The sequence below is a fragment of the Anneissia japonica genome, unplaced genomic scaffold (genome assembly GCF_011630105.1).
Source record: "Anneissia japonica isolate Jap-2015-1 unplaced genomic scaffold, ASM1163010v1 scaffold287752_len1182401_cov188, whole genome shotgun sequence".
In the NCBI taxonomy this organism is placed as follows: domain Eukaryota; kingdom Metazoa; phylum Echinodermata; class Crinoidea; order Comatulida; family Comatulidae; genus Anneissia; species Anneissia japonica.
Window position 1 is genome coordinate 540,431 of NW_022687544.1, and position 27,990 is coordinate 568,420.

Sequence of the window (27,990 nt, forward strand, 5' to 3'; positions counted from 1 at the left end):
AATTATAATTTTATCATTTTAAATTCGGTGATGAGCAAATATTCTATTGTTCTTAAAACACATAGGCCTAGTCCTAAGTCTACACCCAGGATCATGCCGCGAATTTAACTACTTTTACTGGTATTGTGTACAGATGGTATCATTATGTACTTTATCTTGAAACAACATAGGCCTATAACTTGATCTAAACTTTATAATAAAAAAATAATTGCCCCATACACACAATGACCTCAATTTAATGACAAGACCTTGGTTTTAATATGGACAAACTTCGGAGAGCAGAGACTGTTGACATGCGATGACGTATAACAGTGTCCTGAAACTGAAAGGGTTCGAGAACAATGTATTTGAAACGGTTTCTGCACTCTAACAATTCTCTAAATAAAATATGACACTCAGCTTAAGTACACTGAGATAATCACCAATTGTCACTAGGACAGGGGACACAAATCTGAATGCATTTACACATGGATGAACAAGTAGGCCCAGACTGACTGGCTTAGTTCGAGGCTGTAGTGTCTGTATAAAACACTGAAAGATTTTCAGTAAGGCATAATTGAATGTATTAGGAGAAGTGAATTAAGAGTTGGTTCCGTCAAACAGTTTTATTGAAATCATCGAGATAGACCTATATAATTTTAGTATCTTTTTTGCTTGTTAAACTTGTGTTTGTACTTAAGATGTCGGTATTTTTACAAAAAATGATGAGACCACTACGCCTGGATAGTATTACTCGGAAAAGTCGTAAAAAGTCAACAGGCAACGACGGTTACTCGGTATCACCAATCCCTTCACCAACCCGTAAATCTCCTAGCGATACATTGATACAGGAGACCACAAACGAGGTTTTTGTTGAAGCTGTTGAAACTCCACCAACTCTTGGAGAACTCAGGATCTCAAGTTGGAGATCAATGTCAACTGATGACGAAGACACATCTGGTACTCTTCGTAAAGAACGATTAGACAAACTACAACACTCTATTACGTGGCTGCGTAAAGAACTGGTAAGTTTGACAGACTATTCTTAAAATACTGTCTGTACAGCGCACTAATATTCTATTTGTTTATTATTGTGTATAGTTATAATTAAATACAAAGATAGTCTGAAATTTTGCTTATATATAGGATATAGGCTTATAATACAGGCCTAGGCTATATCTGATAAATAAGTGACTCTGTTGTACCGTAGAGGAAAAGAATTTCCTCCATAATTGTACCAGTATAACCACTGAAACGGAACCGTCAACAATTTAAACTGTATATTTTTTTTTTATTACATTCCAGTCGTTCTGGATCAAATAGGCCTAAAAATATCTTCATCAAGGTCATGTTATTATTTGTCATGCCATACCAGTGAAGTTTTTGACGTCACAAATTCCACTTCCATAGCACATGATTGTATCGAATTAGGTTATCAGTAATTTATGTAGAATACCGACGTCATAACAATTCACCAGCAGTCGCAGCTGACATTATTAGGCCCATTATAATCGACATAATGATCCACCCACTAGTACGGTCTATCATTATCATCATTTTTCGTCGCCGTCTTCACCATATATTTTTAGTATAATTCTCTAGTCTCTTTAAAATGGTTGTTCTGAACTTTTGAGATAACCATTAGATGTTTGTGCCTTATTGATTATGAAAGACCTTACCATAATTATAAAATGATGAAATCATCTAATGATGAATAAAAGCTGTAGCCGCGTTCGTCTTCTATAGAAACAATATAAGAAATTTAAAATTTCTCTCAGTACTTTAAATAGGGCCTAATATTTAGCTCTAGCTCCTGATGTGGACGAAAGTTGGATCTAATAGGCCTATAAAATAGTATAGGCCTAGAGTCTATGCTGACATTTGCCATGTCTTATATTGTTCTATTCCATTGCTATCGGAATTATGATTTTCTTATCTTACAATGCCATATAGGCCTACGCACTTTATTTTCTCTTAAAGATTGAAATGCGTGCAATGGATCAAGTACTAATAAGACAATTGATGGATATTCGAAAAACCATTCAACAGCTAAAAATAGAAGATTGTGAAACGGAACAAATGCAAGTGGACGAGTTTGATTTGAAACTAGCACATCGAATGCCAAGAGATCAATTGGGAACAATCAACGAACATGGAGGAAATGGAGAGAGTAAAAAAAGAAACATATTTTCGAATAGTTCAGAAAAATCTGAAACAGAAGATATAGATGAATTCTTTGAGATTACGAAAACAGACTTAACATTTGACATACAACAAATGATGGATGTATGTTTATAGAAATGTACAGGCGCCATTTTTATTGTTTGGGTATTTTAACGCCAAGGAAGACATTGGGCTTATTCGACTGGTTCATTTCGTTGAGTACGAATTTTCGTTGATTAATATTTTCATTCGACTGGTTCGTAAAATAGAATTCGTTGACAACGAAAATTAACGTAACCAGAATGCGTTAATCAGCGTTAAGTTATGCACGTGACCAAAAGAAAATATGGCCGATTGATCAGTTTAGCAACAACATTTGCGTTAACATAACCTAGATTAAATTTCAGAAAATAAAAATTATAATATTTACCCACATTGAAGTTAAAAAATAATTGTAGGCTAACAGAACTCAAAACTGGATGAAAACATTTGTTTACGAAAAACCCATACTGCCACAATCCGAAGCAGCGTGTATCGCGGTAACTATGCAGCCATTTTGTTATGTTTTACAACTGCGCAGGTGGGCGTGGTTTAACGAAGAACGACCAGTCGAATATGGCCATTAGGCGATATATCCTAAACAGTTGTTCTCAATTTTCCGCCGTATTTCAAGTTTGTTTACCTGCTCTTGCATCTATCAGGAATTATATCGTCAACAGTGTAACAACAATATTTAAAACTTGGAAAAAAGTTGTCAAAAGTTTAATTGATGTTTTAACTTTACGAAATAAATTAAATGAAATCAGTTAACATTGGTAAACTGTAGAAAGGAGATAGCAATAAAAAAATCATCAAGATAAATGCGGACTTGGTGTAAATTACTGAAAAGATAATATCAAACAAGATACACTTTTTTTATAAGAACCAGTAAAATTTTGTCCAGACTCAGGCTTCTTATTTTTTGGCCAATTTCAGGCTCAAAATGTTCTTATTTTGTTCTTATTTTACACACTTTTCAAACATGGCAAATTATTATTGTACAGCTATACACTGTACTGGGAGGTGAAAGCAGCCCTGTAAAAAGTGTACCCTGAAAGAAAGGCCCAGCAAAAAATGACCCCACAAAAAAAGCCCCGGTTGTTAAACTCAGCCTTACAGGAATTTGTTCTTGTTTTGTTCTTAATTTTTAAGCAATTTCAGCCTTAGTGTTCTTATAAAATGTGTTCTTATAAAAAAAAAGTGTACATACGATAACGATTTCATTAAGACCACCAACTTAAATCTAAACTTTGTCTAAACAAGTTTATAAACAAGTTGGTATGACAGGACATTTCTCAATATGGGAACAAATGATACCAAGCGAAAAGTTAATTTTGCTTTGGGCTGGATTTTAATAAATCAATCAAATTAATCGATCAATAAATAAATGCATGTAATCAATCAATGAATTAATAGGCTAGTTTTCAATAAACAGTTAAATCAATATGTATATTTAATGTTAATCTTTAGACTTTGTGAGATTGTTTCACGTGTTTAAAGCAAACTAAATGGCATTGTGGTAGTTGGAGAGTTGTTGACCTAGATTTTAGATCGGTAATCCGTATATTATTTGTTGGACGAAAACCGGGTGTCAAATGCCTCTACGCAGGGGATTCTTCGCATGACAATCATGGCACGTCCATTCCAATGGCCCAATCGTTCCAAGTGACACAAAGTACAAGTTGCAACGATGCAAAATTATTATTATTATTATTAATATTATAATTATTATTATTATTATTATTTAAATAAAACCAAACCAATAAGATAAACAAATAAAGAGAAATGAAATTTCAAAATGAGGAAATAGGGATATTCAAAAGGAAAAATAAATACTGTGGCAAACCCAATGGCCACTATTCCCAACTATGGTTTATACGTAGAGCAAATACAAAACAACAGGATATCCCGGGCTTGCCTATTACATTAGCAAATTTTCTTCCACACACTAAACAAACACACCTTTAATGATCGAGAGCACAGATGACCACATAGTGCCTACTAAATAGTATTTCGTGATGTGACTAAGCACCTACGCTTATTAGAATAATACAGTAGTAATAATAGAGTAAGTGGGTACGGTGAGCTAACCACCCAGAACCCCTCAGAGATTTGAAAGGCTTAATTGCTTAAAGTTTAAATATCTGTGACCACTGTTTCTCCCTATTGGATTGTGTTGAGCTCCATAACTGGGTGGGGAAGGCTCTCACCACTGCATGCAAACAATTTTTCTAGTTATGTTGTGGTGTCCTCCCATTTTTCCACTTCGAGATTTTATCTTAAAAATATATTTTTTAACATTAAAAATTAGTAATATATTTATTATCTAATCAGAATAACTTAAGTCAAAAACAGCAGATAAGATGTCAAGCTGTTATGGTAGTACGAGTAGCTATGCTCACAACACACAAAATACAGAAGAGAATGCTGACAAACCGATTTTATCTACATTTAACGGACTAACTTTAATATACTGATTGGTACAGCATATCATATCATCATCATCATGTTGGAATGCAGTATAGACTTAGTTCTCTTATGGCATATTAGCATTAATCAACCACTAATGTAACCACTGAACTACAACAATATATGGTAGCAGAAGAACCGAGATCCCCTAGCATAATGACTAACAAAATGTTTTACCGAAAACTTCCCTAAATACTATAGGGAATTGAAAATCGTGATTTATTAGTTTAGAGTTTTTTCGTAACAAAATAAGGAAAGAGGACGCAATCTTTACTTACTGTCTTTAAACGGATCAATCCCTACTTTCCCTTTTAGCTGAATAATTTTTAGCTGAATAATTTTAATCTCTTAATTAATTACTTTTACATGGTGCTCTACAAAATTTTTAAAATTCTAATTGTTTTGTGATTCTTATTAGATTATTTTCATAATGTTGTATTTTTATGTATTTTAAAGTGGAACCAAATAAATTCAAATCAAATCAAACCAAACCCCACCAAAAGGATTGCTTATGATCAAATCTGATGATGGTGAGCTCTTATCGCTTGTGGATGTGTATAAGAGACAGGGATTCCACTTTTGGGAAGTACAGTTTCTGAGAATGTATTACATTGGTCCCAAATATTTGATAAGAAAATCAATTAAAATATACTTTATATACTAAATATATACTAAAAATATAAATGTTACTTGTTTGGTGAAAACATCAATTCTATTATTAATTGGTTTAATATTTCTATTAATTGGTTTAGGCCAAATGCCCAGGATATGCCAAAGAGTGAACTTGAACGAAAATGAATTAAAAACCCTATGTGTGTGGCCCACCAAACATCTTTTTGGATGGAAACACCTTGATTTTTATAGCTTGACACCAATTATTGGTAAAGAGTAATATTAAAACTGAGAATAAAAATGGTATAACAGCAGTGCACTGGAAACATCAATGTGCGCGGCCCTCTGTGTTATATCAAAAATTCACTTTGGCCCTCCGACCGATTTTTATGCCCACCCCTGCTCTACATAAACTAAGTCTCATTAAGAGGCATAGGGAGTAGAGTTGGTATGATAGTGAGGAAAAACCCTGTTACTATGGCAAGAAGTGAACCCAGGACCCTTAAATTGGAAGGCAGCATCTTAACAACCAAGCTATTCAACTCAATCAAAGCTCAGCTATGTTCTCATGGGTTGCAACATATTTACAGTTTACAATTCCACTGTGTACTTCAAATCTAACAAAATTTGTCATTGTTTGTACCAACTACTCCAAAACCTTGTGGCTGTTTGACAATGGAGGATTTAGTTTTAATAAGCAGTTTTTATATCCATTTGGTGAATTAACACGTCATACTGTACTGCAAATGTTTCCTGATAATGTACTTCATGATTTGAGATTACCCCTTAGCAACGCACCTTGCTTTAAAAGTTCCTTCCCCATTAGGTCCTAGCTTTACAGCTACCCATTTTTTCCACTATAAGATTATAGCGATATCAGAGCATACCCTGTGAAATTAATTTATGGACATGAAAAATGATTAACAATCAGCAGCAACCACAGATTAATGACCACCATATTTCAAAGTTTGGTACACCTTCCACACAGTCTTCGCTTCCTCAACCTAAAAAGAAAAAAAATCATTTAATCATTAAATAAATATAATATTATCTACATGGGATCTGTATTTAGACAGATGGAAAGTCAATCTAGTTACTGTAAAACCTAAAATGTTGATTTCATTTATCAGGGGCTTCTATGACCCTTAAGTTTATAATGGGAAGGGGTCAGTCAAGTAAATTTTTTTGAACATGTGGATACTATAGCAACAAATGACTTTCTAATTCTGTACATTGTAGTTTTCGGAGGATGTAGCCTTATGCCAGATTTATTCAATATACAGCAATTGTTTTCATACAGCAAACTCTTTGTCGAAGGACCAAATAATGAAATTGTAAATAAAGTAGTGAGGATATTTGGTTTTGTTAAAAGGCTTGTGAGGATGCGAGATCCCTTTGTCTTATATAAATTATATATTGTCCTTATTCGTCCAATTTTAGAATATGGTTTGCCATCATGGTCCACTCATACAAATAAAATAATACAGTCTTGGAAAATGTATAAAGGAGAATGACCAAAACATGCAATTTAATCAAATATCAGGGACATTTGAAATTACTTAATATGAAGTTAATATGTTGTTAATAGAATTAAGTTTATTACATTAAGTTTTATAGCTAAATCACTATATTGAAATTAAATATAAATATCTTAAATTATGTAGCAATAGACAAAAGACACATAGACGTCTTAAATTTATCCACACACTTTCAAGAACTAATACCTAAATTGAATTTCTTTAATTCCTTTCCTCGTATTTGGGAGGAATTAGGAACTGATATTCGTGATGAACTTCTTACTAGTCTCCAACCATTTTTAAATAAAATCAAAACGTATTTGCATTGATTTATTTCATTTTGTCAGTCATGTTTTGGAGAGCTCCCTGACAATTTATCTAGGACTACTGGAACACTTCTGAGCAATCCTGTCTTGTTTCTCTTTTTGGTTATATTTTACTTATTTTGTAATGTGTTTACTTTATGTATGTGGGACAAAATAAATGAAATGAAATTATAGAGAGGGTGGCTAGGATCCTTTTTACATGACACCTATATAAAGAACAGCACAGCAACCGAACCCCTAGGGAGCTCAGTAGCCGAGAAGGCCAAAAAAATACTATATATCACATAATCACCTTTGCGTTCAAGGAGCCACAGGATTCCAGCATGTTCAGCAACTCAGCATTGTCAAGCTCCAACAACATCCCAGTTATATTACCAGCTAGCTCACTGTAGCTAGGCTCAATAATGTGGTATAAACGCTCACCCAACATCTGCATCTGCTTCTGTTTCAGTGGATCCTTAGCTTGGTGAGCCACCAACACAATCATAGCTTTAATTGTCTACAAATAAATAAAAATACAGGTCTCCCTCAAATTAAAGACCATTTTTGGCTTTGGTCATTAATTAGAGTAATACAGATAAAAGATGTTAATTTGAGACCATAGAAAAATGGTCTTCAATTGGAGGTGGTCTTTAATTGGAGGGGTGTTTAATTAGAGAAAGACCTGTAATTTAACCACAAACAGAAACACATGTCAGAAAACTCAAATAAGAACACTCTAAAAATGTCATAATTTCATTGAAATTATGGATTTCTATAGACCATAATTTTGTACATTCAGTGCGTCTATTATTTTTATAATTGATGGTAGAATATGTTGGGCTTTGTCGCCTATTTTTATATTACAGAAATAAAACATTTATTTTCCCAAAAGCACTGTGATTAGAATTGCCTCTCTTACATATATTCTCCTCACCATTTAGTTATCCAATTATTACATTATGGTGCAAAATCTTATATGTAAATGAGCAATTAACATAATCACACAGGTTTTTTGTATTGTCATCTTTTAATTTACAAGCTACTGTAATTTCAAAATATACAACATATCCAACTAATATCCAACATCAATTTTCAACCAGAACCCTGCGGGTGCGTACGTTCCTTTGTACGTAAAAAATCAATGTACATTTGGGAAGTGCAATAACTTATTGTATCTTTTTGAATAATGATTGTGTAAGGTAATACAGTATTTTCATTTTCAGTCAAAAAAATCAGAGGCGGATCCAGAAATTTATGAAAGGGGAGGTGGGCGGCACCGCCCACTCTTGACGTCTTGCGCCCATCCTAAAACTATTATTAAGGCCTTCCGCCCAGCCTCATACAAATTCTCCTGTCCCCCTTAAAATTATGAAGAAACACAAGTTTTTGCTCCATAAACTGTATTTTCTGGTGAATAAGCCGCAAATTTTATACACGATTTTCCCCTCAAAGTTTGGGGTGTGGCCTATACACCGGTCGTTAACCTACTCCCAAAAAGTTCAGATCGCGAACCGCAGCGAAAATCAGGTGCCGTCTGTCCAGCTTGGGCCCATGCTCCTACTCTAGCCCAATTAATTAGCCTAGGCTTTGAAGGGCTAGTATTTGTAATTATATACTCACTAGGCCTATACAGTGCTGTACTGTCCTACTACATTCTCTACGACAATCAAGCAATTGTTTGGGTTGTTTAAATAATTATTTTCATAGTCATGTTCACTCAAACAATTTGGAAACAAGTTTAATTCCAAACCGCTTCGCTCAAAACAATAAATAAACTTCTTTTCGGGAGTGTGGTCCTAGAGGTCACGTGAGCAGCTTCATTTATGATGTCGCAACAAAACACACGTGGGCTGTTGAAAATTTCTGTTCGACGTCTGGTTCCCGGTGGCTTGTACCGTTATAGAAAGAATATTGATACCACTATATTGCAGAATAAATGCCTGTTATTTTTTATTGCATAAATTAATTTATGCAATAAAAACACGAGTTTTCTTGAAGTTGTAATAATTATTTTACTGGAAATTAATTGAAGAAAGGCATACGTTCGTCCGTCTATCACATGCCTCCATCACATGCTGTATACAGTATGTGTATAGATGGTCAGTCCATCACATGCTGTAAATTTATGTGTCCATAATTTTAAGGTTCTCCCCACCCGGGACTGTCCATCAGATACATGCCTCCATCACATGCTATATATGTGTATAGACGGTCAGTCCATCAGTACTAGGACAATTTCCCCCGGAAAATTAATTGTAATTAATTGTAATTGTCCTTGGTGGGTATGGCGATTCCCGGGGTGGGGGTGATTTTCCAGGGGGTAATTGTCCGGACACACAGTCCATCACATGCTGTAAATTTATGTGTTCATAATTTTAAGGTTCTCCCCCACCCGGGACTGTCCATCAGATGCTGTATTTTCTAACCATTATTTTCCCAAACATCATTTGATGAAGCTATGCTGTAAATTTATGTGTCCATAATTTTAAGGTTCTCCCCTACCCGGGACTGTCCATCAGATGCTGTATTTTCTGACCATTATTTTCCCAAACATCACTTGATGAACTCTGTCCTCCGCCAACCCTTAGGTTCGTCCGTCCATCACATGCTGCCCCTGCCAACCTTAGGTTCGTCCGTCCATCACATGCTGCATATTTATGTGTCCAGAATTTTTAACCATCATTTCTTGGAAAATAATTCCACAAATGTTGAATTTTATTGCTTGACGGCAGGCTGGTGGTAGGCCAAGAAACCTACTTTACGTAATGGTATAGTACAGTTTATCAGATGTGTCTAGGCCTACACCAGGTCCGACGGGTCGCCCAAAGAGAAGCCTACATTACGTATGTGTCTAGGCTAGGCCTAGGTGCACCAGGTCTTAGCCGTTAAAGTATACTAAAACACTAATAGAACACACAGAACACCTTCAAATAATAGCATAGGTAAGTGGCCGAAATATGCCACAACTATCTCAGTTTGCTCGATGCTTACTAACAGTCGTGAAAACAACATAAAAAGAACTTTTCTAGGCAGCTCGCGACAGAAACAAAATGTCGGGAAAGTTTGACCCGACGCATGCGCAAATCAAATTTTCGACTAAAAAACGACTCAAAACTGGTGGTAGGGGGTACGGTATATGTTTTATCGCCTACAGCCTACATTTTTCATCTAACCGAAAAAACAAACATTTCTTGCACAATTGCATGTCCACCAGCAACTATCGAGCAAAATGTATACCTGCCACTATGCACCGTTTCGGAGCCTATTTGTTTACAAATATGCTGACCTCTTTTGGTGTCACATCTCATACACACATTTTACATGTGAACCATTACATTAGTTCCATGAGACCTAAGGTCACAAAGGAACTAATAACAATAAATTTACACAACACCACTGATGACAATACAAAGAATATTACACAACAACATAGAAATACCAAGTCTCTCTAGAGCTCTTCATTTCTTTAGGGAGGCATAAAACAATTAAATTTACACAATTACCTTTTTTAAATCACAGAAATCCAATATGTCAAGCAACTCAGTGTTGCCAGTTTCCAACAACATTCCAATGATCTTTCCAGCTAGTTCGCCAAGCTTTTGTGGCTTGGCTTGTGCCTGGCTGGATGGGTTTAGTGGCTCCTGCTCACAAACTTGGTCAGTTTGTTGTGGAATATCCTGATAAACAATAAAAAAAAAATAGCATACTGTACTACATTATATATCATATTTCATTATTTTCCCCATGGCAACCTCCATCAAGGAGGCATTATTTACCTCCATAGTAGCCTACTGACCATAGCTTCAAAGTAAATTGAAACTTTAAAATAATACTCATTTGTAAATTTCTGTAGTCTTCTTCTTCCAGATTGACAGCCCACTTCACTTTTAAAGACTGGTCCCAGAAGGCTGTGGACTAATCATTCTTACAATTTACTTCTCCCCCAAGGGTCTTGTTGTGTGTATATATATATATGTGTGTGTGTGTGTGTGTGTGTGTGTGTGTGTGTGTGTGTGTGTGTGTGTGTATGTATATATATATATATATATATATATATGAAAAGAAAATATCAAAGGTAATTCCTAAGTATTTAAAATTATCAACTCTATCAATTACATGACTGTTTATTGATAAGGAGATATTTGAAAATTTTGGGAAATTTTGAACAAAATACCATAAATTTTGTTTTAATATAATTAATAGTTAATTTATTTATATTAAACCATTTAGAAATATTGATGTATAATTCATAGCTAATGTGTAAAATAATTTATATACTAAATTTGGTGCATGATGGGAATTTCTACTATAGTTCATTAATCATTTACAATTCAGGGTAAATTCTTTATAGTTTGTACAACTTACCACAGGAATTCCAGCAGACTGACTAGCAACAGTCTGATTGCACACAGCATTAGCATACTTCATTTGGCGTTGTTGAGCTGTTAGGCCTGCAGTAGGAATTTCTTGCGCCTCAGGTTTCCAAAGTTTTAAGCTGCCACTGCTTGGTAGACCAGCTAAAAGAAACAAATAATATTTTGAGAAATATGCCTCATGTTTCCGACTTCCATTCTTGCTCAATATTTTCATTATAATTACAGTAATTTGTTATGAATTACCTAAATGATATATTGATAACACCCACACACTAATACAAAACCAACAAATATGCACCAATATGGTTTCAGACATCCTCGGTTCTGGGTTGGGTTGCAGGAGGTTTATCTCTGATGACAACAATAAATGCCTTAAAACTATCCATAAATTTGTTAACTGTCCAGTATCATTAAAACATTTTAAAGGCAAAATTTAAAAAATTTTCCTCAGTTTCATCTTATAGTATATATTACGCCAGAGATGAACCCACCTGCATAAACCCACCTCATGATTTATATTTTGCATTGCAAATTATTATTATAAACAATATTCAACTGTAACTCATTCTTAGGTTAATTAAAATAAAATGATACATAATCTATGTCATCATGGTACAAAAACATGCCTATTAAAAAAAACCTATTAAGGGGACAATTTCCCCACTTTGGTTGTGTATGCAATTTGTTTGTAAATTTATGCAATATGTTTATTCCCAATTACTCTATTCATAATTACTCCACTCGATCTAGAACTCATATTCACATACCTACCCACAAAACTAATTATTTTCAATATAATATTAGATACCCAGGCCTTACAATGATGAACAATCTTCTTCCCCCAATTCTAAATGCTGATTCTCTAAGAACATTTTCAAAAAAATTGAAACTTCACCTAATGTCGTTCTTTAATTATATATTTATTTCTCCTTTTTTGTTTATTTGGCTCTTCACTATTTTTGTTTGTATCGACTTTATTTTCTTTCAGGCATGTCAATCGCAAGATCTTTGTCTTCTCTGGATCATGCCTTCTACCATTAGCTTACATTTTTACTTCAAACCATATTGTACTGCATTTTTTTTGTGTTCTATGGAAGTTAATAAATGTCTTTTCAATTGAATTGAAAATTATAATCCCCTATTCAGGGGACACCCTTAATAAGGGTTCTAATGTAAATTAAGAACTGGTCATTCTTGATGGAAAGAAAAACCAGCAGAGTAGCACAGGACTCAATACTGGGTCCTATTCCATTCTTGTTTTATGTAACGACATGCCCAATGCTGTGCAATCCACTGCTAAGAAGTTGGCTGACTGTAAAACTATAAAATATATCACATTATCAAAGATATACTGATTGCAATCTACAGCAAGATTTGAACAAACTTTCAGCATGGTCCTAAAAGTGGTAACTTAGCTTCAATGCTAACAAATGTGTTGTGTTCAAGTTTCATTCTGCATTTGAATATTTACTCTCTGAATGAAGTACACTTACAAGAACTACCGCAGCAGAAGGGTGTGTGAATATTGATATATGAAATTTAAATATCATATTCATTGTACATGTAACACACACACAGACTACCAACAAATTGGTATGATTAAGGTGTTTCTCTCACTTTACGGAAGAGAAAACTACTGTCTCTACAAATCTATAACTTAGATTATGCTTCTGCTTTCTGTGCTGCTACTAAACAAGATATATCTAAACTTAAAAAGGTGCAGCGATGATGCACAAAACTTTACCCATCAAAAATACAGATTCAAACATTCAAGGAGAGACATGGTAGCTGATTTCCACCAAACTGTAAAAAGAATACATATTAGTATGCCGTTATAACGGCCTATAATGGCATTACAACACTCTACTATTATGGATTTATAATGCCCTATTACAATTTTCTATGCCCTAGATAGACATGCTGTAAAATGACCCAGCTCTATGGATGCCATTTCATCCTTCAGTTGTGCAGTTTCATGATGATGTTATTTTCAATGGTATTTTTACAAATGACATTACGCCATTCTCAACTGACATTACGATATTTCCCAATCGACATTACTTTATTCTCAATTTACATTACATTATTCTAAATCAACATTAAGTTATTCACAAGGATGGAAAATAATAATATATTAATAACGGCTTCAACAATGTACCCAAACCCTGGCTTAAACACCTGGTTTATCTGTTGCGCATTCTCCTAAAATAAAAGAGATCAGTAAATTTCAAAAAAAATGTATGCAGTATTTGTACAAAATGGGTTTGATTCACAACAATCTTATTTTTAGTAACATGTCATAAATTAAACTTAAGACTTCATCTTTTATTACAGGCTTAATTTATTGTGCATCATCACAGAATAAAAGCTGGCTAATGTGTAGAATGTGAGAATATATTGTTTTAAATAATTACAGATTTATAACTTCCTAGGGCATTATAGTGCCCTATTATGGCAATAATTTTGGCATTATCATTTATTTATTTTCTATTTTTCTGATTTTTTTTTTTAATGGACATGCTGTACAATGACCCAGCTCTATGGAATGCCATTTCATCCTTCAGTTGTGCAGTTTCATGATGTTGTTATTTTCAATGGTATTTTACAAATGACATTACGCCATTCTTAATTGACATTACGATATTCCCAATCGACATTACTTTATTCTCAATTTACATTACATTATTCTCAACCAACATTACATTATTCAACAAGGATGGAGAATAATAATATATTAATAAAATTAGGCAAACTGAAAATATAAAACATAACAAACCTGATGTTGGTTGATTAGCACTGGTCCAACTTGGGTTTCTGATTTGGGTCATCTGCCCTGTTGGGTATAGTCGTGCTTGTGGGGGCTGAACAGCTTCAGCAATGTACCCAAACCCTGGCTTAAACACCTGGTTTATCTGTTGCGCATTCTCCTAAAATAAAAGAAATCAGTACATTTCAAAAACTGTATGCAGTATTTGTACAAAATGGGTTTGATTCATCAATCTTATTTTTAGTAACATGTCATAAATTAAACTTAAGGCTTCATCTTTTATTACAGACTTAATTTATTGTGCATTATCACAGAATAAAAGCTGGCTAATGTGTAGAATGTGAGAATATATTGTTTTAAATAAATTTAATATGATACTATTTTTATTAACAGTAAAAACTTCATCTTGTGATGTTTGCCTATATACCAATAACATAGCAAAATTGGATAATTAAAATCTTACAGGAACTCCAATCCTCGCAATATTTTGCATGTGTTGGGCAGCCAGCTGTGCCTTCCGATCTTCTTTCCGCTGTGCTAGTGCTACATACAAAGGTTTAATAGCAATGATTCGTCCATTCATCTTAGTAACAGCCTTAGTTGCTTCTTCTGGGGACGAAAAGCATACAAACCCAAATCCTCTTGAGATTCCCTTTTCATCAGTCATAACCTGTAGTAGATAAATCATTTTAACAAAATTCTTAAAAACCTAATTTTATAAATTTATATCACATGAGAAGTAAACTTGTCAATAATAGAATAACACTATGTGAAGTCTGTATTTAACTACTTATTTCTGAAGAACTCAGTGATTACGTACATCATTATGTTTAACCTAGTAAAAGTTTAGAAGTGATCCACATAAAAATTTGCCCCAGAAAATTGTACATATTTCATTTATATTACTGTGATACATGTACATAAATAGGAGATTTCATATGTATTTAACTATAGTCCTAATAATAGTCAAGCCTTTGGCTCGCACTTAATACACCACTACAGGGTGTTATTCATGCCCTGTTTTCAGCCACATGTTTTCGCTGACTTTGCAAATGGCCTCGATGTTCCACTGGAAATAAGAACTGTGGCATAGCACTATTCTTCACATCCATTGAACTCTGATTGGCGAGTCATGGTAGCCTGATAGCCCCATTGACAGCAATGTTGATTTTTTTCTCTTATGTGGACCTAAAATTATCTGGATGTCTTACTCTCCACAGCAAAACCTTATGCTTCACCTATGCAATTTGGAATACTTGAATACTCACAAAAAAAAAAAAACTGTGAAATTTCAAGAAATCGAAAGATATTAACAGACCGCTATTTTCTAATAGATGTTCATTATTATATTTCTTGGTGAAGACATTCATAGGTACAGTGCCTTGTCAAAGGACACAAGCAATGCCATCATCATGTTTGAACACTGACCTTTTGATTGATGGACCAAAACCGTAAAAAAAAAAAAAATTTTAACACGCTTCCATATTCACCAATTGAAAGGTAAAGGTAGAAGAATAACCCATAATTCGCAGTGTCAATATGCTAATTTGCTTATGGGCGTGGTCTGTGACTACCTACTGTAGCCACCGTAAAGACTGGCTTATAGTAGCTACAGTACATGCTCACGTCATTCCACAATGACAGCATGGTAACAGGCTGACCCCCAACTCTTCTGAAAGATGCAATGCCTTATTTAAAGGGCACACGAGCCAGATGTGTACACTGGACCTCCACTTTAAGTGATTATCCGAGAAGACTTGGTTCTACCAACCAAATCTTAAGTGGCGAGGAGCAGCTCGAACCAGCGCCCATGTTAAGGCACAACTGCCTTACCTCTTGGCCACTCGACTTGTCACAATTGAGTGATTTAATAGTGTGTTGTATACTTTTGGTTTGTAAATGTACAGTACTTAACATTCAATATTCCTTACAATGTCTTTTAGGGAATAAACAAGGACATAATCACTGACAATATTTATTTACCTTTGCACTTGTAATAGTACCAAACTTTTCAAATTCTTTCTGCAACCGCTTGTCATCAATTTCATCATCAAGGTTCTTTAGGTAAAGGTTAACACCCTGGGAGTGATTGTTTCTCTCTGCTATCCGTTGTTCATATTTCTGTTTAAGCTCAGCTTGACGTTCTGCTTTCTTCTGTGCGGGTCCAACATACAAAATACGACCATCCACGTTGACGTTGTTCAGGTCCTGGATTGCCTTGTAATTCATAAACCAATAATTGTTATTTACCAAAGTAAAAAAACCATGGAAACTTATTATTAATCAGTTGAAACTGCATGGTATCAGCTTTCAATTAAAATTAATGTTTTAATTGAATTTTATTTATAAATATCACTAAATTCGTTATTCTTACATTCCAAGATAACAAACTTGGTACACTACTCTTTGACCAAATTTATCATTCAATCTCGCTTTAGTGTATTTAATACTGATATTGCCGACCAATAAACATTAGCTAGAATATTTTTAAGGCAAATATTTATTATTGTTAATGGCTCAACTTTTTTCAGGAGTCGACAATCCAGTAATGTTTATTTATTTTAATTTTATTTATTACCATTTTTAAAGAGGGTCCAGTTCCGGCAGGAACTAATTATTAAGGGCCCTCAATAAAACATGCATACAATAAAACATGTAACATATTGAATATTCAAAAGATAGAAAAAGTTAAAAGGCCTACAATAAAAACATTAAAATTAAAACTTGTTAAAATCAGACAAAAAAATATACAAATTTATCTATTAATAAATTGCTTAAGTTTAAGCTTAAAAGAATATAAATTTTCAGATAAGCAAATATCTTTTGGAATTAAATTAAAACACAAAGGCACTTTACAACTAAAACATTGCTTAAAAATTACTAAACGAAGTCAAGGAATAAAGTAATTACAATTGGCAATGGATCTTGTAGTTGTGCGAAGCATCACTGTTGATCAATAATAATGGAAGACAGTATGAATACATATAAAAACTTCCCTGTAGTATGTCAATCAGGATCCAGAATGGAAATCATCACCTCCATACCATTGATCCAAAGTAATCAATCAAAATTTTATGTACTGACATGAATATAAGAAACTATTCTGGTTTAAATTTTGTTCATTTATATTTCTAAATTCTTTTTTTTTTTTTATATTCAAAGGCAGAGAACTTTTTATCCAGTTGACTACATTCTGCTACTTTAAATGTTCAATAACCTCCTCTCACTTGAAAAACCAGGACACCAAATGTAATGTTTATTTCACTATTAGTGCTGCTCTTGAACTTTACTTACATTAAAAGGATGATGTTACATATTAACTTTTATAAACTATCACCTTTGATGCTGCTTCATGGTCCTCAAAGCATACAAAACCGAAGCCACAGCTTTCACCATTGTCCCGCATTACTTTGGCACTAACAATCTTGCCATATTTGGAGAACATTTCCATCAGCTGTTCATCTGATATTTCTTCTCCCAAGTTTTTTACAAACAAATTTGTGTAGCTCTTCATTTTATCTCCCATTTCAGCATCTCGGTCTTTGTGAGAAATAAAATCACCTACGTACCTGCGACATAGTTTTAGTTGGTATGAAAAACATGATTTTAATACGAGCTTAAAGTACCTGTAAGATACTGTTTGGGATAGTGATGGCTGGTATTAAAATTATGTTTCTAAAACATTTATTATGAGCGTCAGATAGCATTACTTCCACTTCTTTTCTCCACTTAATTGGAAAAGATTATTATTCTGCTCATCTATGGTAAAACATATTCATTATTCTCTTTTCCAGAATTTTGATCTCTAGATATACAGCACTTTTACTTACACTTTTTTTCCATTGAGCAACATGCCATTCACTTTACTGATGGCCTCTGAGGCAGCATCTTCAGTCTCAAAATGGACAAAGCCGTAGCCTTTAGACTCATTGTTTTCATTGCATTGAATCTACATAAACAAAAAGTATACAGTATTAATAAAACAGGCATTTTTCAAGAACACTTCTCATCATTTTTTTTTTTGAATCCAGTTTATTAAAATTGTATTGAATTAAATTTAATTGGATGTGTCAATAATTTTGTTAATATTTTTTATAGTTTAATCATGGATTTACACAAAGAGTTGTCAAGCAGGTTCTCAAATACCCTGCGGTTATGGACCATTAGGCAGGATGAACCTATGAAGTTGGGTGGGATCTGATCCCCAAGTAGCAGCAGGTACTGGTATGCTATTCCAATGGTGATTGGAGCTGATCTTTTTGACTGAGAGGTATTGTTCCTGCTTCTTGTGCTGAAGAACCCAGTTATTACCCAGCCAGTGTCAAGTTTTAATTGTAGTCTTGATAGCTTGGCTCCTTGAAATGAATAACTTTCATCCTATTGAGAATTACTGTAAATCGTTGAATAAGCGCCTCTCTCAAATAAGTACCGCTTTCGAATAAGCACAGCACCAAACATGATATTTTTTGCGACGCTCTCGCATATGTGCCGCTGCACTTATTCGAGATTATTCTATTTTGAATAAGCGCTGCGGGGTGTAATCGAGAGTACACATTACCCTGTATGAAACACTTTGAGAAACAGGGTTATAAATACAATAACACAATGAAGACACAAGCACCTTTATAAATGTTTATTTCTGATGATGTAAGACCTACAGTATGATATGCCTACTTTAAACTACTACTACTAGATAGATGACATTTAAACAAAATATATCCTCCATACAATTTGACAGTATAACCAAGAAAGTACTAATAAGTAGACTAGACCATTTTCTCAATGCTCAGACATACTCACCCTAACCTTTTTTTAGTCTTACTATAGTTCAGTGCAACATAAAGATTGGGTACCTTAATTTTGTATAACCTCAGTTAGTTTTTTTTTTTTTATTAAATTTTTTGAAATCTGCTTTCCTGTTCCTTAACACTCTGTCCAGAATTTTTCGCCATTCATTGATCAGGAGTTTAGCAGATGAACTTTGCTGACACAAGACCTCTCTCTTTCTTTTTCCTTTAACTAGTTTGGCATCCTTCCTTTTTGTAGACATGCTCTAATGTTTGTAGAAAACACAACTTGTACTCCATTTCAATAGACTGAACAGTGTTGTTCTACCATTATTAACTGAATAAATTGATGCGTGTACCTATATGGTAGATTATCGCATCTTTTCTGAAAATTCTGTCTTGTAACTGTTATAATTTGTGTAGTAGTAGGTGGAGTAGCCATGCCTATGACACATACAGTACAGTAAATAAGAGAATGCTGACAAACGGATTGTATCTACAATAACGGACTAATGACTTTAAGATGTAGTCTACAAGTGTTTATTATACTGACTGGCACATCATATATACAAGTGTTAATAAATATTTATAAGTCATTTGGATATCATCATCATGTTGCAATGCCGGATAGAGACTTGGGTCTCTGCCTAACATCAATCAATAAACCTGTAACCACTAAACTATTGAAGAGTTTCTTCACCTTTATAACTCCTAGTTTCACTATCCTATTCCTGGCTCAAAAACCATTGGAATACAATTATTATTATATAAGGGTTTTTTTTTTATATAGTGATTATAATAATAGCCTTTGTTGAAATAGTGTGAGTAACCTGGCTTGGGAGTGTAGCTACAGTATGTAATTAGTTTAATTACCATGGGGAAAGGGTGACTGATGGGGGATAGAGAGTGAAGAGCGCTGATATAAGGTGATTACTAACCATTGGCAGCGCGAGAGTACAATCCAGCTAGGGGAACAGGCTCATTTATGAGTCCGTCTGGAATTCTGGACCTCCATTGGGAAGAAGTCTATCTTTCTGCTTAAAAAACGTTAACTTATTTTTAGAGTATAAGAATGCCATTTTCAGGCATTTAGAGGTGTCTACAGTATTTTGAAAATTTGCTCACCTCAGCCCCACCATGGTGATCCTGGATCCTCGTTAAAGAATTTCTAACGCTAACAATCGTTGAAAAATTTCTGACATTACCAATTTTTTTCAACTCCATCAGTGAATTTTTATGTGCCAGAAATTTTTAGTGGTAGGGTAGAAAAAGCCAGCTATTCCACTGCATAACAACCTCATTTTTACTAAACATTTTACTAAACAAAGTCCTATCACAGTTGATGTTGAAAGTACTGTATCAAGCTACATATAATATGCATATGAAGACTTGTAGGTTTACATAAGGTAATGGGCCGGACTGTCATTGAAAAAATGGGGGGGGGGAGGGCGCCCCTCTGGCCCACCCCCTGTTTATAACTTGTAGTCGAAATCAGCAATAGCCACCTTCGAATACAAGTTTCATATTAAACAAGATAATCTGACATTACAAGCCCCCGCCGTGTTGCACCATATATACATTGAAAAATTAATGGCATTTAATTGCACGCCGACTGTACCGCTTCATCATGCCTCACATGGCAAGCCCATCAATTGGGCAGCATCGCTTCAAGTCCGCCGGCCAGAATCTGAGACATGGTCGATCTGCTCGAGTCACCTCGGCTTAGACTTGGTCAAACAATCCACTTGAACTGGCTGTCAGCCGAAAAATATATAAATAACATTCTAAAATCCGCATCTCACTTGCGATCAGCACCAAATTTGAGGAGGACCAAGATACATGTAATATTGTCAACGTGTGAAAATTTTAAGTAAATTGATTCACTAGTTCTTTAGTTATGCATCCAGAAGGAGACAGACACAAAGGCACACAAACTCAGTCGTGCACTATTGCAATACCCTACACCTCTCCTATCCTTCAGAGAAGAGAGGGTAATTACTACGGGGGTCGAATTCACTGAAGATGATTTTTACTGTCACATACTTCAGTTCAGCACATTTAATAAATTCTATTATGTTAACCTTAAATGTGTATAGTTAAGGCCAGTGTTGACAGAAGCTGGAGGAGGAATGCATTTTAACCAGCGAGCGAAAATAGCCTTTTGAGGGCCTTATATATTGGAAAATTCTGAAATCCATAATTCGTGAAAATTCAAATTAAATTACCATTCCTTTAGGTGTTGTTATGGACCTGAATTAATGTTTTATGTCTATTACAAGTCTTTTACTAAGTGACAATCCTTTTCCACAAGACTAACATTTATATATGCTTCAAATTTCTAGGCATACATGAAACAGTACTGTATTTGTAGATGTACCTACCTTACAAGACAAGATGTTACCAAAAGCTGAGAATGTATCATGAAGAGTTTTGTTATCAATTGATTTGTCCAGGTTCTTTATGAAGACATTACCCTTGCCAGAACGACGCAAAGTTGGATCACGCTGAGACCACTTAACAAGAATAGATTGACCATTGATGGGAACGAAGTTCATATTTTCAATTGCTCTTTCAGCTTTGAAAAAATGATTTGAACTACTTAGCCATGAAGAATATTAAAATTCATTATAGGTCTTTTTGAGATAAAAAAATAAAAATACAGAGAGTTGAAAAAGTTGTCGCTGTGAAAAAAAGGACTGAATTATACCTTACTGTAGCCAGTAAATAGGCGTATTTATGGGTTTTTTTTAGTTTATTAGTAGAGCTGTGTCTTTTAAATTAATGTTACTAAGTGCTAATATTTCTAAACTTAGAAACACAAAAATTAAGATGTTATTAAAGTCAAATATCAATGTCAAATGAATATTTGATTAATGACATTCCAGGCGCACCCCCTCTCCAACCCNTCCCCCCCCCCACACCGGAAAAAAAATGTACGCTCAAGTAGTTAAATATCACCTCATTTCACCATATTATTTTACCAGCTAAAGGCATTATTTTACCAGCTTAATACATAATCATTGAGCCTTCCCCACTTAACCACGCACTGCCCACCAGCCCATGTTAATGATATTTTCATATTTTAACCAATTATTATCTTGTATATCATATTCAATTTTTTAAAACTGTTAAAAAAATGTTGATTAAAGTCATCAAAATAAAAAAAGAACCTACCATCTGCAGCCTGCTGAAAATTTACGTAGGCGTAGCCGAGAGAGCGCCTGGTGATTATATCACGACACACACGTATGGACAAAATAGTCCCAGCTGTTGAGAATTTCTTGAAAAGCATAGCTTCTGTGACGTTAGGATTCAAATCTCCAACATACAGCGAGGCAATAGGGTAGTTTGAGACTCCTTGTGCATTCATTTTGATAGTGTTTTGACTATTGAGAATTTTAAAAATAAGTTTGAGTGATGTTCAAATATCTTCTGGGTATACCGTAAAACCTCGAATTGAAGCCCTGGGCTTCTTTTTTTGCGAACTTTGGATGGGCTTCATTTCAAGATGGGCTTTTTTTCAAGGCTACTTTTGCAAAATAAAGAGGGGGGGGGGCTTCTTTTCAAAATGAATGCTGTAAATTTTGTAAATTTGTACTATAAAACAATAAATCAGGCCACTGTAACATCAATATTATATCATGAAGTGTATTTAAATGGCATTAAATCACCTAAACTACTCTATAAACCACAGGTGGGCAAAGTGCGGCCAGCCAGTGATTTTTTTGCGGCCCGCAAAAATGAATTAAAAACCCTATCTGTGCGGCCCGCCAAGCAACATTGCTAGAAAACTCCCTCTTGATAGACACCGATCATCTGTAAAAAGTAATATTAAAACTGAGAATAAAGTGGTGTAAAAGCAGTGCTTAAGGGTTTTTTAAACACATTGGAAACATTGAAGTGCGGCCCTCTGTGTTAGATCAAAAATTGACTTTGGCCTTCCGACCGATTTTTATACCCACCCCTGGTATAAACCAAGCTTGTTTTCAATTTATTTTGTATTCTGTACTGTACAGTGTTGATACTGTACTCAAAAGAAGCCTACGCTATGGGCTTCTTTTAGATATGGGCTTCTTCTCGAGGCTACTTTTGCAAACTAAAAAGAGGGGCTTCAATTCGGGATGGGCTTCACCACGAGATTAAGCCCACTGGGCTTCAACTCAAGGTTTTACAGTAATTTATTTTTTGTCAGTACATGAAATCAGAAAGTGAAATGGAAATAATCAGTGATTTTTAAATTTTTGATTATCATAGTGATAATAGCCAAAAGCTCTGTCCAGACTATCAAATTTTATTTGAAAAAAACATGTGACATGCCTAAATATGGTCATGATGACATCACATCATGACCATATATAGGCACATCATAACTTTACATGGCATACAACAGTTTTTTGTCTCATAAAGGCAAAATTTGAGCTTTTGTGGGGGTAGGATGCGCATCTCTCTGAAACTGAAACACTCAAATAGGCTACATACCTTACAATGTGGAGAAGATTTTGCCAAGGGTCCTGTCTGGGGTCAGTCTGTCAGAGAAAAAAAAATTGTTGGAGAAAAAAAATTACATGTATATTTAAATATTAATAGACTATAAAATTGATTACAGTAAGCTTTTGAAACCCCTAAATTGTCATATGCTGTAGTTTCCAGGGGATTTGTTGCTGAACCGGCATGCCACATGCTTGATCATTATGGGCTTCAGAACCCTTGTCAGGCAAATCACACTAACAAACCTGTTCAATGTAACTAGTTGTGAGTTGTGATGGTGACGATTCAAGTGGGGAGAGGGACAAAAAACCTCCTCCACCCTCACCTAATTTTTTTCATAATTATTTTTAAAAAATTGAAAAATAGAAAATTATAAATTTTGAATTCCTGGATTTGCCACTGTCTTGCATGTACAATGGACATTCTTTGTTTAGCCAAAAATACACAAACAGAACACAAAAATTTGTATTTAGCACAGGGCAGAGGTAGGCACTATTTAAGGTGCAACGCTACATTTCTATTTATGTTAACAATAAAGGTGTACCGTAAATGTTAAACTGATTGGCTTACAGTAAACATCAAACTCACTTATAACCACTTTTAAATTCCATGTAATTTAACAAAAACAATAAGATACTTAATTAGGCCATTTATTAAAATAAAGTTCTCTGAAGGTTATACTACAGAATTTATAGTACATTGTATAATAAAAACTGTAGTGAAAACCTTTTCGCTTTACATTACAAAACAAAATGATAGGCTAGGTCAAATGTTATATTAAACTTTTTTTTATTATTATTAAGAAAAAAGGAGAAAAAAAGAAAATTACCCCTCGCATGGTGAATAATTCATTGTGATCGTGGAAGCAATCTCGAGTTCGACTTTGTTTGGAAAATACAACAATTAGAAGTATATTACAGTGTAACACTATAGTGTTCCAGAACATTTTCACATTCGTCAAAGAAATAAACATTTATATACAGTCACTGTCACTAACTTTTTGGTCGGTGCAGACAGGTAAAAATCTTGGGATGATTTCATAACTACGCTAGGCTATATGGCCTAGGCTAGTAGTAGGAGGAGGCCTCGGCGGCCTGCTGCCTGGCCGTAGGCCTACATCTAATTTCGTTCCTTGAGTCTTTAAAATAGGTCTAGAATACTCCTATTAAACGTTAATTTGTTTAGTTTATTAGGGTTTATAGATTCAAGGAATTGCTTAATTTTTCATACTTAATATTGAATTTAAAGTAACTTTCTTCGGGTTCTAAGTAACCTTGTTTTATGAAAGTAATTTTCAATTACAATTAAATTTTTATCGCGGTGCACGATATCTTCGCAGTGACGAAAAATTTGGAATTTTTTTTTGCACACAAACCTAAAAAAATCAAGCCAAGCATTCACTAATAGGAAAATTAGTGGACTGTGTGGGGATAGGCAAATAACATTGGGAGCAGTGATGATGTCACGATTGACTTATAAAGTATTGAAATGAACATAATGAAATACATTAAATAACATTCTGCACTGATATACTATAAGCAATCTCATTACAGAATTTATTACAGTACATGTAACTATTGTTCATGAAATTAAATATTCCTTATACTTAGCTGGTTGTTCATGGGTCAATTATTATCAATTCAGTATACAGTAATATGATTTAAAACAGAGTTCATATAATAGGCCTATGCGTTCAATTAAACAATATAATCCGGCAAGGTGATCAGTTGGTGGTGGTTGAAGCACATCAGAAAATGATGGTTGCATCCATTGGTTAACGTCTGAAGACTGATATGAAGTTCACATCCCATGATTATGGTAGATTCCACAGAAGAGATTGAGTACTGGTTAGATTCCGTCGATGAGAATCTTGATGACTCTGGGACTGTTGACATCATTTGAACATACGAATGGCGTACAATGAAGAGAAGCAACTGCTCAGTAACCATGTACTGTACCATACGAATGGCGTATGATACAAAAAAAATAAAGTGTCTCAAAAGAAAAACATGTAGCATATGCATTGCATATGTTACATATGAAAATGTCACAAATAATGCAACACAGCAGCATACGAATACCGTACAGTGCAAAAAAAATATCTACCATCATTGTAGCATACGGAAGCGTACACTACAAACCTTCTCCATATAATATAATCAATAGCGCAACATACAAAGAGCGTACAGCGCAAACAATTCAAAAGAAATTATTCTATAGTGCAGCATACGACTAGCGTACAGTGCAAAAAAAAAATAACACAAATAAATAGTCAACGCAGCAGCATACGTATAGCGTACAGTGCAAAAATAAATATCTTCCACAAACCATCTCAAAAATAAAGCATTCAGTAATGCAGCCTACGAATAGCGTACGGTGCAAACCAAATAAAAAATAGAATCTCTCCCTGTACAACGTCTTTCAAATCATTCACATAGCATAAGAATTACGTACGGTACAAAATGTTAATAATAATAAAATAGAAAATAATTATCTCGTCCAAAAAAAAAAAAAATAAAAAAACATTTTCTGCATACAATAATCCATGAAACTTCTAGTAGATCACATGTGATCAAAGAGAGTTTGAACTACCAGAAACATGCCATATAAGGCCATTACTAATTAGTTGAAATGAGATTTAAGTCTTGTCCGAATCATAATGTCCTGAATTAGAACCATGAAATGATGTTAATACTTCCCTTTGTAGAGAACTAGGTATGATGGACTGTACAATTTCACCTTTACATCTATCGTGGGTAATCCGGACCACTAAACCATCATAAATCTTGCAACGATGAAACTCCCGACATAATCGTATAATAACGGGACTTGCCTGCAAAATGATGGGGTTTAGCACCTGACTGGACACACATTTTGAACTCTTGTAACTCAGGGTCTCTATCCTGTTATTTAATTAATTTATCACGTTGATTATGAAGTGAAAAACCATCACAAGAAGTTAGGGCATGTACATCCTGAAATTTACAGTCTATTCCCTTACAGGTACTATCTTTCACTATAACATCATCCATCTCACTCTTAGCTTCAGGAGCTTGATCAACTGTTAAACTAGATTTGCACACAATCTTCCAATCGATCCATCGTGTTCGATGACCTGTCACATTATTTTCTATATGTAACCCCTGTAAACCAGTCAAGGGTTTGTGGTCTGTAACAATAAGAAAATGGTTACCACACAAATAATGCTTAAAATGCCTGACACTCCACACAATAGCATACAACTCCCTATCGTAAGTAGACCACTTCTTTTCACTTTTGCTGAGAGCATGGCTGGCATAAACTATAATTCGTTCCTTACCCTCCTGAATTTGAGTCAATACAGAGCCGATGGAAAATTCTGAAGCATCTGTAAAAAGTTGAAATTGTAAATTAAAATCAGGGTATGCCACAATTGGTGGGTTAATCAAGTCTTCCCTCAATATGTTAAAATGATCACACAAAAGGTACACCCTTTGTGGGTTAGTAGTTGCAGAGGACGAACAATCAAGGTAAAGTTTTTCACGAAACGCCTATAACATGAGCAAAGACCCACAAAACTTCTGACCTGGGTGACATTACGTGAAATAGGCCAACGTTTGACCGTCTCAAGATTAGTAGGGCCAGGCTCTATGCTGGCTTTGGAAACAACATGGCCCAAAAATGTGACACATTCATGAAAAAAAGTACATTTGTCTGGGCGCAACTTTAAACCAGCACCTCTAATTCTCTGAAACACTTCCCTTAAATTATTCAACTTCTCTTCAAAATTTCTCCCAAACAATATAACGTCATCTAAGTACACCAACACTCTCACCCATTGCAAACCATGAAGGACCAGCTCCATTAAGCGCTGAAATGTAGAGGGTGCATTTGTGAGACCCATGGGCATAACTTTGAATTGATAGAGAGAATCACCTGTAGTGAATGCAGTTTTGTCTTTGTGTTTGTCATCCACTGAAACCTGCCAGTACCCTGATGACAAATCCATTGTGCTGAAATAAAGATTCCAAGCCAAAGTGTCAATTGTATCATCTATGCGGGGTAGGGGGTGAGAATCTTTGACTGTATGCATATTAATTTTCCTAATATCTACACAGAAACGAAAGGTGAATCCTTTTTCTTAACCATAACTGTAGGTAAGCTCCATGGGCTATGACTAGGCTCTATAATGTCCTTATCCAATAACTCGTCGCACTGTCTCCTTATCCCCTCTCTCATCTTAGGAGAAGTCCTATAAGCTTGTTGCCTAATAGGTCTCTCATTCCCAGTATCTATGGTACGTGTTTGATTAAATCTGTATGATCATAATCCCTGTTTGTTTTGCTGAAAATATCATATCATCTAGTAGTTTGAGGACCTTATCCTTTTCTTCCTCTGTTAAGTTTTTAGGGGGAATGTCAAATATAAATGTGATGAAGGTAACCACTTCACTAATATAATACTCATCCTCCTTCCTATCACAAGCAGAGTATCTGTCTCTTATAC

At 34.6% G+C, this 27,990-nt stretch overlaps 2 protein-coding genes across 9 annotated transcripts in view; one reads left to right on the plus strand and one right to left on the minus strand.

Annotated features, from left to right (window-relative positions):
- The first annotated feature begins 411 nt into the window (after positions 1-411).
- Positions 412-2,455, plus strand: LOC117119688. The gene is made up of 2 exons (XM_033264525.1): positions 412-1,004; positions 1,960-2,455. The coding sequence occupies exons 1-2, from the start codon at positions 681-683 to the stop codon at positions 2,275-2,277; spliced, it is 642 nt and encodes a 213-aa protein (XP_033120416.1). The 5' UTR covers positions 412-680; the 3' UTR covers positions 2,278-2,455.
- A 2,758-nt stretch (positions 2,456-5,213) lies between these two features.
- Positions 5,214-27,990, minus strand: part of LOC117119698 (polyadenylate-binding protein 4-like) — a 24,712-nt gene continuing 1,935 nt past the window's right edge. The window contains exons 2-15 of one of the 8 annotated variants that reach the window (XM_033264569.1): positions 27,421-27,497; positions 26,825-26,872; positions 23,502-23,543; positions 22,192-22,403; positions 21,399-21,592; positions 18,061-18,179; positions 17,568-17,799; positions 16,214-16,447; positions 14,694-14,900; positions 14,240-14,390; positions 11,453-11,604; positions 10,591-10,764; positions 7,398-7,604; positions 5,214-6,266 (exon numbers count right to left, since the gene is read on the minus strand). In XM_033264569.1, coding sequence (XP_033120460.1) covers positions 6,207-6,266; positions 7,398-7,604; positions 10,591-10,764; positions 11,453-11,604; positions 14,240-14,390; positions 14,694-14,900; positions 16,214-16,447; positions 17,568-17,799; positions 18,061-18,179; positions 21,399-21,592; positions 22,192-22,387 — 1,926 coding nt within the window. In that variant the 5' untranslated portion in view covers positions 22,388-22,403; positions 23,502-23,543; positions 26,825-26,872; positions 27,421-27,497 and the 3' untranslated portion in view covers positions 5,214-6,206. Of the gene's footprint in view, positions 6,267-7,397; positions 7,605-10,590; positions 10,765-10,808; positions 11,003-11,452; positions 11,605-14,239; positions 14,391-14,693; positions 14,901-16,213; positions 16,448-17,567; positions 17,800-18,060; positions 18,180-21,398; positions 21,593-22,191; positions 22,404-23,496; positions 23,544-26,824; positions 26,873-27,420; positions 27,498-27,990 lie in introns of those variants that run through there. The other 7 variants (XM_033264543.1, XM_033264552.1, XM_033264561.1 and 4 more) reach the window with 7 other exon arrangements.

Coding starts and splice junctions, on each gene's coding strand:
- LOC117119688 (XM_033264525.1), top strand. CDS start 681: ATGTCGGTATTTTTACAAAAAATGATGAGACCACTACGCCTGGATAGT. Junction 1,005..1,959: donor CGTGGCTGCGTAAAGAACTG/GTAAGTTTGACA, acceptor TTTCTCTTAAAG/ATTGAAATGCGTGCAATGGA.